The 13,657-nt window shown below is 35.4% G+C and overlaps 1 protein-coding gene across 1 annotated transcript in view; it reads right to left on the minus strand.

The window, feature by feature from the left end:
* Positions 1-10,786: 10,786 nt before the first annotated feature.
* The window catches only part of LOC103707993 (phenylacetaldehyde reductase-like), a 36,453-nt gene continuing 33,582 nt past the window's right edge, over positions 10,787-13,657 (minus strand). The window contains exon 6 of the mRNA XM_039124665.1: positions 10,787-11,163. Within this exon, the coding sequence (XP_038980593.1) occupies positions 10,998-11,163 (166 nt within the window). The 3' untranslated portion in view covers positions 10,787-10,997. The remainder of the gene's footprint in view (positions 11,164-13,657) is intronic.

Raw genomic sequence — 13,657 nt, forward strand, 5'->3', positions numbered from 1 at the left:
TTGACCTCATGCATCACTAATGTTGAATGTTGGCTGCGTAATAGGAAGGGATTGATCTCTTGTGCATGACAATCATAATGATCATAATTGTTTATGGTCATAAGTAGTAGTGTGACAGTAGACTGTAGAGGGGCGAACAAGGCACTCAGTAGACAGGAAGGGGTTTAAAAAAAAAAAAAACAGAACTCTCTACGTGCGCATGCAACCAACCCTTTGCATGTCATTAGTCTGCCTTCAACCATCGCTTACAAATATTGATATCTTTATTTTATTTTTTTTAAATTACCATTTCACTTTCCTTCAGGCCGTGCATATTGCATGACCGTAGCAATGGTACCCAAATAGAATCAGTCTAGGACTGAAATGGTCAGGTAACAGCTCTTTTTTTTTCCGAGGAAACTGGCTATTATTTCCTTTATCATGAAAAGTTAATTTACATAAAAAAAACTCGCTCTAGTTATTGATTTTGCGGGGAAGATGTAGGATTTATTTTTGTGCAATGACACATACATACAAGAGAGTGTGCATGATTTTTATCCTTGTATCTAAGTACAAGGTAAGCAATTCATATATATATATATATATATATATATATATATATATATATAGATATATATATATATATATATATATATATATATATATATATATATATATATATATATATATATATATATCACGCTCCGATTCGAGATCTACTAGCATTCTAGTTTAGAATGCCAACGTGATGATGAAAGCCCCCGGATTCATGTTTTTCTTTTTCTATGGCTATTCTACACGAATAGCATTTCCAGCTACGGTTTGAGCAGAAGCTTCGTTTGGTGTTGATTCTAGACTAGACTGGAAATAACCCGATGAAATTGACCTGCTTTCCTTTTCTTCATCGGCAGGCAAGGTGAATGAGAACTGACTGCAGAAAGCCCCGGTTTTGATTGAGCAGGCGGTCAAGCCGAAGCTTCGAAACCGTGGTTAGAGCTTCTCTCCAATAGTGGTGTCCCGTTATAGGTATAAATAAAGGTACGTAAAAGGAGCCTGGTTACTCCTTTGGGGTCAGGAGAAGAGATACAGGAAGAGGAGAGTACTTTTGGCAGAAGGAAAGGCCGAGGGGGCATACTAATCCAACAACGAGCCTATTTTTCTTGATTTGGAAGACGGGCGGGTTCGAATACCCACTTGTCTGACTATTGCTAAGCAGTTTTTGGATATCAAACAAACTTCCCCAGATGGTAATCTTAATGTGGCCGATTTACGCTCTATGTGAGGTTAGGCGTGCAGGATCACCTGTCTATTTCGATATGTCGTGCCACCAAAGAATCTGTTTTTGCTTTGTGAGAAAGGGAGTATGTTAGATCGGATATTTTTTTTTCCACTCTCGTTAGCCCATTCCAGTTCAAGGCACCTCTTTAAGGGACGAGAGAGATCCAGCTGCACACAGGCCCGAGTCAAACTAAAAAAGGAGTTTGATCTACGACCTCCTGCCCTTAAAGCGCGAGGATTCTACGAAGCAAAAACAGATTCTTTGGTGGCAGTGGCACTTCGTTCTCGACCTTTCCCCAGTCCCCTATTCGCCGAACCATTCCTTCTATCGTGAAGGTAAAGCTTTCCCATCGAGAATAGGATTTATGAAAGTAGAGAGCTAACCGGAAAAGACCCATTGAAAGAAGGAATTCACGCTTATCATAAACTCCCAGTCGTGAACTTCCTTTACAAAAGCTTTAGCTTAAGCGGATGAAACTGACCTTAAATAAAGCCCCTTTTTTAGCTTTTGCCTGATGCACCTCTCCCTTTCATTCCTTAACTCATTCAACCATGAATTTCTTTCCCGCTACCCCCCTTTTTGGCATCCAAACGAACCAGCAGGGGCTGCTGTGGCAGAGACAGCAGCAAAAGCACTAGTCTCCGTTGATCACCTACTAGCCTTACACCATTGGGATACTTCGAGTAAACTGGAGTACATATAGCTGGTCTGAGAAAGATTTTGTTGTCAACATCTGTTATCAGGCGAGGGATGATTTCTGGCCATCTTGCTAAGCCAGAGAAATTTCGAATCCAGGCCACAGGGAGAGCAGTACAGTAAGTTCTTCTATGTGGGCTCGAACACACTTGATCTTGATCCTCATCCTCGGAGACAAAGAAGAAAGCATAGGTCTCGTTCGGCTAGTTCAAGAGCATCAAGCCAAAGAGCGTATTCCAGGGGCCTCGTCGAAATCATCGGCTTTCTGCCTAACGCCACGGCCGGAGCGAGAGATCGTGGCAACTGCCGCATATTCATAGGAAACTCTCCTTATGAGTATGCAAGATATCTCATCATAATATCATAAATATGCACCAGAATAATCTTAATGATAATATGCAACTTTATTTCAATAACTAACTCAAAATTTAAATGTCTCACAATTCTAACAACATTTTAAGGTAATACATTAATTTAAATAAATTTTAATCTAAGATAATCTATGCTAAAGTTCTGCTAGTCATTCTTCCATATTGAACTCCAATCATGCTAGCATTTTGGATCTGTAAAAATAATAAAAAAATATATAATGAGCTAGACAACCTAGTAACTTATGAATACTTTAACTAAACAATTCATATAATAATATAAAATATAAATACAAATTATAATGAATCAATATAAAGACATAATCAATTTCGTTTCAAAACACAAATTCATTAAAATCTATATCTTTCAAATATTCATGTACGTAAATTATAAATATGATTCGAAATAAATCACATTCAACTTAACAGCCTTTAATTATGGCCACACTTATCCCCTATGACTAGGCTAGAAATAGAACCGCATTTATATTTTGCGGAGTGGCCAGAATACTGCATTTATATCCTGTGGAGTAGGCCATAATATCGTACTTATAGTTTGTGGTAGAGTCAGAAACAAAATCAATGAGTTCAATAATAATCGAAGTGCCAGTAAATAACCCCCAATTGGCAGGGTCCAGAACATAGTTAAACTGAGAGTTCAAATCTGACACATGAAAGTTCTTTTCCAAAATAACATGTACATATTATAATCCAATCAATATAACAATAGTTCAGAAAATATTACTCCGAATTACATATCTATTTTTCATTCGAAACACCATCTCATAAAATTCATAAATTACATATAAATTGACTAGCAATTTTTTTGATGTAAAAATAATATTATATATAAAAAAAAGAAAAAGCAGATTATTACTTATCTTGCATGAATAACGAGCAGGCAATCCAACTAATCCTGAATCTTTCTTCAAAACTTAATATCTAAAGTTACAAAATTTAATCATGATTAATTTAAGAATAAAAATGCCGGTCGGTTCAATCAAAGTGATTTCATTGAATCATGCTTAGATTAGGGTATAGATGGTTCAACAGAGATCAGGGGTGATTAAATCTTACAGGATTTGACAAGGACCATGATGGGGGTTGGCACACTATCCGACAATCTTGGATCAGGACCTTTTATCTAGGTCGATCTAAAAATCACTAAGAGTCGTACTTATGGGGTTCAATCAACTCTAGAGAGAGAAAGAGAAAAAAAATAGAGAGAGAAAAAGAGGGATGGGCTCTATCTTTCCTCCTCTTCTTCTCTTTTTCTTTCTTTCTTTCTTTCTTTCTTTCTTGGTAAACAGGGGAGGAAGGAAGTGGACAGAGGTTGGCCATGGTGGTCCGACGAGGCAATAGCCGGCGGGGGTGGAGGTAGCGGAGAGTAGCCGATGGCGGTGGCCGGCCGAATTCAACCCAAAAACAGGGCTGAGAAGGATGATTCCTGGCTCGATTGTACTGAAATCCTAGCCTGCTGGCCAACAGCTAGAGGTCTGGCTCCAACCAAGGACCAACATGGGTGACGAGTTGAGGGCTTCAGCGATAGAGATGGTTCGAAAAAGGAGAACAAACCAAAAAATAAGGGAAGTAGAGCTCGGGTGATTTACGACAAATTTCTTCGCTTGCAGCGGTGGTTTGAGGCCGTAGAAGAAAGAAAGGACAAAGGGAAAGAAGGTCGGGTCCTTACGTTGGCTTTGGCGAGCTCTCCGGCCTCGATTTCAAAGGGAGCAAATAAAGAGAAGGGAGCTTGATGATTGTTAGTGGAGGACCAAGAGAGGTGGGGAGGTGTTTATATAGAACTCGGCCGCGATCGGAATCCAACCCGGAGTTGGATTATGTCCGACCTTCTTGGAGAAAAAGTAGACTTTTATTGGGAGTCTCTTCCGTCCAAGCACGTGCGCGGTACGTGCCGAATTTTTTTTTTGTTTAGGTCAAGTGGACCGAGCCTAGTTCACTAGGTTTCACATTCTCCCCTCTTTTAAAAAAATTCGTCCTCAAAATTTTCTTACCTATAGTTTAAGAGTAGAGGATACTTCTTCCGAATCAAGTCATAATATTTCTCAAATCAAAATTAACTTATCTGACGAGTTTCAAAATAATTCATTTCATCATGCTTCCGCTGCGCGACTTTGATGCTAACTCACAATATACCTGTGTCAAGTCTACGTTTTCTAAAATTACCTACTTATTAGTACATGGTATTAATTCTTGTAAACGCTTTAGAAATTTGAATGTTAATATTCTTCTTTTGATAGTAATTAAGGAAATGTTATGCGGCCACTTAATCTATTCTAACAACATAATAAGTCTTCTAACAAAAGCAGTGGGTATGAGTAATACTCGTATCAAACAGTACATAGGAATAAATACTGGCATTAGATTAGTACCTATCACTATCACATCAATAGTTTGTGCATTTTGTTGTGTAAGAGCATAAACCCTTCCTTTGGTTCGGGGCTTCTGACTTCCATCCTTATTTTGTTCAGCTATCTTGACAGACTGATCCTCGTTTCTTTGCATAAATGAAGCAATTTTATGACTTATGTTACCACATCTAAAGCAAGCACCAGTGATCCAATGGCAATCCTTGTCAGCATGAGCTTTACCACATCTAGAACCCTTGATGCCATCCGTCGGCCTAGAATTATCACTTGTTGATCTCTTGTTTGAATCCCAGTGTTTCTATTACTCTGTTCTTGAGATTCGTTTGACCTATTCCTTTTTTTGATTCTTTCTCTCTCCGCATGAGCTTTGTTGACTTCCCTTTCAATTGTTAATGCTTTGTCCACCACAGCTGCATAGGTAGCCAACTCATAAGGTACCATTTGTTTTCTAATGTCAGTCTTCAGTCCTATCTCAAAATTATGTACTCGATCTAACTTATTCTCGACTAACCTTAGAACAAATTTGACCATCTCCATAAATTTAGCTTAATATTCTACGATGGTCATATTTCCTTATTTTAGATGAATAAACTCCTACTCTTTTTGCGTTCTCACACTTTGAAGGAAATACTTATCAAAAAATAACTCCTCAAAATCTTTCCCAAGTGAGTGGCTCCCTATTTTGCTTATATTTATGTTTCAGCATCCGCCACCAGTTGAATGTCTCACCTTGCAACATATATGATGCATAAAGAATCTCCTCCTCATCATGGCATCTTGAAACGACAAATGCTTTCTCCATCTCTGTAAGCCAATTTTCAGCTTCTAAAGGTTTTGTGGTCCCTTTGAAAGCTGGAGGGGTCAGCTTCTTGAACTCTGCTATGTTATTGTGTTGCTCCTGCTGCTCCCCTTATGCTTGTCATTGTTGTGCATGATGCAGTTGCATTTATTGTTGTTGGAGCAACTGCTATTGCATCTGCTATTCTATTTGCATCATACCAACTAAGGTCTACATTATTGGGCTAAGCTTGGTTCTTGCTGTCCTGTCTGAGCATTTCTAGTAGGATTGATGACTCCCTCCTGCTGAGGAGTGCTACCAACTTGCGAGCGAGTACTACCATCTTGTTGGTTTGATGCCTCTTTGGCAACACCTTGAACAATCCTTTTCATCCAATGTAGAGGCAACCTAACCTATGTCTATCAGATAGCAGCAACCCTTAATAAGCTTATCAGTTAATTATCAGTTATAAGAATAACTTATATCATAATCATTACAAATAAATATTCCAATGTTTCTAGTGTCTACCCACTTACACTCATATTATGTCAGATTCTATAACTTATAATTTATCCACTTATGCTCTAATACTATATTAATTGTCATGCCCCCGATCCGAGATCGCGAGCCAAGGGTTGCGGCAACTACCGCATACTCATAGAAAACTCTCCATATGAGTATAAAAAGCATCTCATCACGATATTATAAACATACAACAGAAAAACTTTAATGATAATATGCAACTTTATTTCAATAACTAATTCAAATTTGAATGTCTCACAATTCTAACATTCTAAGGTAGCGCATCAATTTAAATAAACTCTAATTTAAGATAATCTGTGCTAAAGTTCTGCTAGTCGCTCTTCCATTGAATATGTAAAATATTAAAAAATTATATAATAAGTTGATAGGCTAGTAAGTAAGGAATATGTTGACTAGATAATTCATGTAATAACATAAAATGTAAATACAAATTACAATGAATCAGTATAAAGATATAATCAATTTCGTTTCAAAACAAAAATTCATTAAAATTTATATCTTTCAAATATTCATATACGTAAATCATAAATCTAATTCGAAACAAATCACATTCAACTCAACAGCCTTTAACTATTGTCCCACTTATATCCTGTGGCTAGGCTAATGCATTACCCCCCCCCCCCCCCCCAAAAAAAAAAAAAGAGGAGAAGGAAAAAAAAAAGACTGACTTATTTGTATAATTTATTGATAAATAGCATGGAATAGTCTCTCGAGTCTATGGCGAACAAAATAAAATCCGTCCTCATAATTTTGAAAATTAATTCTGGCTACTTTTACCATCACCCTCGTCGAGGGAAGAATAAGATCATCACATTTCCAAATTATTTTATTAAAAGAATCTGGTGTTGGAATCAGTGCCCTAACAAAATCATGTATTATGCATGAGATATGTTTTTAAGGCATTAATAAAGTTTTTTTTATTATTTTATACATATATATTTTTGATAATTTTAGTATCATGTGATATAAATGTGGTATTAATTATTTTATGATCCATGGGAATAATGTAAGAGATTTAGAGCTACAACCCTAATTTTTTGTTCCTTAAAATTGTCACGGCTAAAGAGGAAGTTGGAAGACTTCATTTTTATGGCTAGCAATGGTGAGAGATGACCACAAAATGTTAGCAACCTTTTCTCAGCTATCAGAGCAGAGAGTATATCAAAACTTGGCTGTGACGCATCACATAACGAGCTGGTTTGAGAACTTATCCAATTAAAACTACATTATCAAGAGTGATGATGTTCAAATCATGAAATATAACCTTCGCGTGTTTTCTGACTTAAAGGGTATAGCATGACTTATAAATAGTTGGACTGCTCAGACCAAGTTGCAAGTTTATAAATAGTGGCTTATTAGGTGTACCAAATTTGTGTTGAGGTCATGTGAGATGGCCAACAAAGAGCCCACTGCCCATATCAGGAGAGTAACTTATTTTTAGCAAAGATTAAACTAAACAATGAATAAATCCACTGGTGATTTGCCAAAAGTGCTCCAATAATAATTTATTTATTTTTATAAAATAAATGTATATATTATAATTTTGCAAATACTTCTGGAGAAATAGTTTCTCTGGTGTCTACAAAATTCGTTGGCCTCATGGATGCTTGTCGATTATGGGTTCGGCGGCATCATATTAATTTTCCTAAGGATTGATATTAGTTATTGATTTTACGTTGGAGGAATAAAATTGCAAATCGATATGCTATTACACGAAGGGTTTTCATCTCACTTCCTATCTTAGGGATATGTTGGAACACTATTTTTCCAGGTGATTTATGGCCTTAGACGTCAGGTTTATGTGTGATATAATAGGTCCAATTAATCAAGTGTTGATTAACAATATACCAAGCGCCCTTTTAGAAGCATTCGAAACCTAGCCTACCGATGTGGTTCCATATGCCCCATGTTTGATTTGGCTTATTCCAAAAATCATGCATGCACTTTGGCGGAAACTTTAGTTGCATGCATAGATCCAGATTCGCTGATTTCTCTCGAAGATCGCGGAGGTAGTTCAGTGACCTAATTAGACTTTTAGATGAGAAGAATCGGCTTTATAGGCCATGAGAGAAATTTGGTGGCTTTTGTATATGATACGAATCCATTATAATTGAGCATTAACCTTCATATGTGATGCGGACAAATCAATTTGGGGAGTATTGGTCTCTAAACAAGTTTAGGCCCACACCAGGGGAATTAACCCCATTGCTTGAGGATTGAGTGGGAAGGCCACTCCAAAGGAATTAACCCCTCTCTCTTTACGTAAGATAAAGGGGCCAGAGGGCCCCTTGCAACTCTCTCGCACGATGTGAGAAGGAGATGGGGCGAGCACTTAGCTGGGCCTTCCCCATCTCAGTCAGTGCCAGCCCCTTATTTCTCTCCCAAAATGACTGGGGGAAGTGGATTAAGTGGGACAATAGCTCTCTTTTCCATGAGAAGGGGAGAAAGGGGGACTGGATGCTGGAGGTAAGTATTAATAAATCAAAGAATCAAGAATTTGTGCAACCAAAAATAATTGTGAATAAAAACAAAGAAAAATAACTTATATAAGTAACAAATTAGAAAATAGGGTAATCTAAATCCGAAGACGTGCTCGGCATTGCCCACTCATAGAGGGTAAATATCTCTAATATTTCTAAGATACAATTAATCTCCTGCTCTATCAACTCATCCCTTGCTTAGCAAGAGCACGTGAAATCCTTGACCTGATCAACTTCTTCAATTGGCCGAAATCAATGCTTTGCAGAGTATACAAAATATGGAAAAAAATAGTAGAAGAAGTAGTGGAAAAGGTGTGCAAGTGAAGAGTGACAAGAGAGAGAGAGCAGGAGGGAGAGCTTTATGATATGTAGTATCAGGATCCTGAACCATAGTCTTTATAAAGAGTCTTTCAATTACCAAAATATTTGTGGAATAAGGTAGGTTGTCTAGCATGAATGTAGCAATCCTTGCTCAAGTGGTTAATTTTTGAAACAAAACTAAATTTGGGTAGCTTGTCTATGTTTCTCTTGTTTAATATTATCTCTAGAGCAATATTATATTTCAAACTTCGATGACTGCAATACAATGAGTTCAAAGTGATCATGAATGACAAGAATTAATCAAACATCCAACTTCTTCAGTTATTTATTTCTTGATTTAATATGGCAAAAGTCTCTACATGTTCAAAAAACAAGTAATCAGGTCAAATATATTCTAGACCTTTCAATTATCCAATGCTAGCTTAAATGTATCTTATTTTACCAAAAAAAGTCTTAGATGTGCATTAATTCAATCAAATATTTTTCCCTTGCATATATTGTTGACATGAGAATGAAAAATACTTTTTAGGCTATAGGATTATGTGACTTTGAAGCAAGTGTTTTTTCATTGCTCAACTTGAAAAATCCCTACTTACTAGCTTTGCTCTCATTAAGAATTGATGCTAGGAGATGACCAACATCTCAAGCCACATGCATTCCTTAATCTTCTTAGCTTTGTTCATGAATAAATAATTCTTGATACAGATACACATTTACAAGATATAGATAAATTCATGATCACTATATAGCAATAAGATGTTCTATTTAGTGAAAATTTCATCCGAATCTTATTAGCATATAGCATCTCAACCAAAATAGGTCATAAAAAAGAGTCCACACAAAGCTTGAGCTAACCAAAGATTATGACACATGCTTATAACATGCCTTATTAATACTAAAGATTAAAACAAGGGCACACCACAACTACATTAAATATAAACATTTCTATTACAATCATGAATACGGATCGGCGCATTAAACCGCTTAGAATCCATTCTGACCATCCAAGTTTATTCAACAACTAACCTACTTAGATCAAGGGATTTTTTTCAGCATTTCACAATTCCAAACCAAAATAGTCTAAATGATGTAAAAGTGTATGCTAAAAGTTTTATAAGTTACTAGATGTTAAAATTTAATTAAATTCAATGACATGTCAAAAACAAAAGACTTCATGTGCACATACTTCAGTTTGTAATATATATTTTTTAATATGGAAGAAAAAGCAAAATAAAAATCTACCGTTAACACAAAAACAAATGTTGGCAAGGAGACTTTAGTATCTCATTTTTTCGGGTGGAAATCTCCATGGCCATTAGAATCATGATTACCACAAGATCATATATTTACAAGGGGCAGTATAATCAATGCCCCCCTTCCTAATGTTCCATTTATGTATTCATTTCATAGGTGAGCTAAAATAGAACAAGAACTTCTGTACCCAATATTGTATGGTTAAGATTTCTTATACATTTTTCTCATCTAAGAATGATTATGAAGGACAGAACAACCATTCTAATTATTTAGGATTTCCAAACTTATCTTGCACAATATATCTGACAAGCATTCAAATAATGGCCCTTATTACACCATAACATTGAATACATAATTGATATTAAAAGCTTTTACTTGATCTTTTCCTTGTTATCATATTTCAATAAAAATATAGTGAGATGTATACAAAAAATAGTACCATAACATACAAACAGTTATTTTGTCAAATAATGTTGTTACTTGTTGCTATTAACAACAATATATTCATTATAATAGTTAATAACAATAACTATGACACTCTTAATGGGATAGTATTGTCTCAGAAACCTTTGCATTGAAGAGAGAAAGCAAGGAATGACAATCTTTCAACCCAAAGAAGTATAGGAAAGTCAAGAGGAATTCAATGCTACTATTTCTTAGGACTAAATGGCTAGCAAAACACCACTATTAGGCATGAAACGTACTCAAACACTGTAGACTTTTATAACTACTAGAAAATGTCTCTGTAACAAACAAGCCAAAGGTTGTACAATTGCATAAAACAAAGTTGAAAGTTCTCATATTTTGGTGGAGCTTAAGGATATCCTCAATAGTTTTAAATACTCCCAAACAGCAGTACCTCACTGTCTTCATAATACCATCAAGCATTGTCCCAACTAATTGGGGTGAATTCTATTTTGCAATTGCCAATTTTGAAAAACTAACAAATCCCTTCTCCTTCAAGCTTTCGACAGTCTCCTTGATGCTTGTCTCTAAAGGAATATAGTCAATACCTAAGCTTTTTTCCTTTTCCTTAGAGACCTGATATATTGGCAGAAACGGCTTGTCATCCGCACACCTGTAGTAATTGAAGGGTAACTTGTTAAAAACTTAAACTCTTCAAGAACTAGTAATCGAAATGATTAATGAAAAAGCAGCCTTAAACCTTTGACCGAGTAGGAAAAAGGGAGAGCAAGTTGATAGAGAAAGCAAAGTAGAGGTTAGTACCAAATATATGTGTGCTCTGAAAAAATACTTCAGCACTTGTTTGGTAATTTCAAAAGATATGGACATCATTAAGAAAAAGTAATCAAGCATGAAACCTAACAGAACACATTCATCAGTTAATCTAATAAATTATAGTTGATGCATAACATGGCATACATTTAATCATAGGCACATGGTAATCTTTTCCATCAATTAGATAACAAGGTTTTCGTTCAATGGAGAAATCACAGTGATGCTACAGATTGAGCAAAGGAATAGCAAACTTGAGCTAAAGAATAGGATGTTCAATTGAGATTTGGATTTGACCACACAAGAAAGGCTGCCAAATTGATGGTTATTTATATTTGTAAGGAGAAAAGCTTCAAACTGACATTATAGACAACCATAAAAAACAAGCCAAGAAGGTCCAAGATACTTAGGGCATTGGCGAGGCGTAATGTAAAAGAAGAGAAAGCAACATATGTAGTTTAATTGTTATGGTTGGAGCTACTACTTATTACATCTATGTTTTCCTAGCCCAAGCTTCTTGGGACTTGGGAGACATGGATGGCTAAAGATTAAATGAGAAAAAGCCAAGTTTGAACTTAAGAAAATCTTGGACAAAGCTCATGAGGTCCAATAAGCTCACAAGAAGAGACAAGCACAAGGCCTTTTCCAATGGAGCATCAAGCACAAAGTAGTCTCTTCGGTACTCAAGACAAATAAGATAGTACCAAGAAGGTGGTAGAGAGAGAATATATATACACGCTGTGAAAGATAGAGATAGATAGATTACATAAAAGCAAGGACAAACAATAATGATCTAGAAATCACTCATAGATGATAGCAAATCGTCCTAAAAACCCCACCACTAACAAATAGATACTGCATAAAGTGGAAAAAGGGAAATGATGGATGGTGTTTGCAGTCGTTGTGTTTGGCTGCACTTAAAAATCACATATTAGAAGAATAGATCAAATTGTTATAGCTTTTTATCCATTTTGGACTAGTTTCAGCTTAAATTTTCCAAAGAATAGAAAATTAATGCCTTTTAATTTAACTAAGGAGAAAAAGAAAGTAGCAAAAAAAAGGGTACATATATAAATAATTTTAGGAGAACGAATGAGAGATCAAAAACATAGATTAGCATGCATCATAATTTTCTTCTTGAAATCATACATGAATATTTTGACAAGGTGATATAGATAAATAATAATAATAATAATAATAATAATAATAATAATAATAATAATAATAATATGCTCATATATAGTCATTTATTATTATAGACAACAATCACAGTCTTTTAGTATGAAATAATGTTATTACCCAAAAATAGGGTTTGGTTTTTCTGATGAAACTTGTGTGATTTTAGTCAAAATATGCTCGAATAAAGCTCAAACGGGTCTATACTATCTTGATGGTGCTTTGGTATGATAAAGCAACTAGAGCAACTTGGGTAAAGTCCTAATTCTCACAGAAATGAAAACCATTATACAAAGTCTTGATATGATCTGACATCTCTTCAGTTTGAGCTAAAACTTTAATTAAATACTTGGTATGGAATGTAACTCTATCATCAGTTGACTAACATGATCATGACAAAAGGCAAATTTGGTCGTCGAATGACCACCATATGGTGAATGAGTCAGATTTCTATGAAATTATGCGAGCTAGCCATAGCAATTAAGTGGTAAAACGGAAAATAATTTTTTTTATATAAAGTAGTTAGTGCTAACCCATTGCAGATTAGAATAAGAGGTTGTGTCAATGAATTTAAAACTTAAACATTTGAAAGGCATGAGATTTCAGGAACAAATTAGGAATGCTTTTGTTAGTCAAAAGATGTTAGCAAATATGTCAACTAATCCCATTAACTGTATATTGTTATATGCAGAGACAATTTGCAATCTCAATGAGAAAGGAATATATGTTTGAAGGGTGAGAAAGGAATGAATTTCTAGATTCTGGATGAAGATGGGAAATGATCCAAGAACATTTTCTAGAACATACAGTCATAATACAAGAACAGCAATATATGTTTGAAGACTTGGATGTTACAAACATTTTTCACAAATATAAACCTACTGAACAGACAAAAACATAAAAAAGCAAACAGAAACATTGAGAGAGAATGTAGGACAGAATCGCAATGGAAAAAAAGAATAACAATTAACAAGAGAATTATTTTCCTTGAAAACAGTGTGGTTTCTAAAACATATGACTAAGCATTTAAATAAAGACAGTAACTTACTTTTCTGGCAGTTTAAGAGGAGGATATTGTTCAAGTAAAATTTTCACAATCTCCGAATAGTGAGCAACTCTTTCGACTAAACAATATCTTCCCCTTGCTGAGGGAACCTCAA

The sequence above is a fragment of the Phoenix dactylifera genome, chromosome 3, assembly GCF_009389715.1.
Source record: "Phoenix dactylifera cultivar Barhee BC4 chromosome 3, palm_55x_up_171113_PBpolish2nd_filt_p, whole genome shotgun sequence".
Classification (NCBI taxonomy): Eukaryota; Viridiplantae; Streptophyta; class Magnoliopsida; order Arecales; family Arecaceae; genus Phoenix; species Phoenix dactylifera.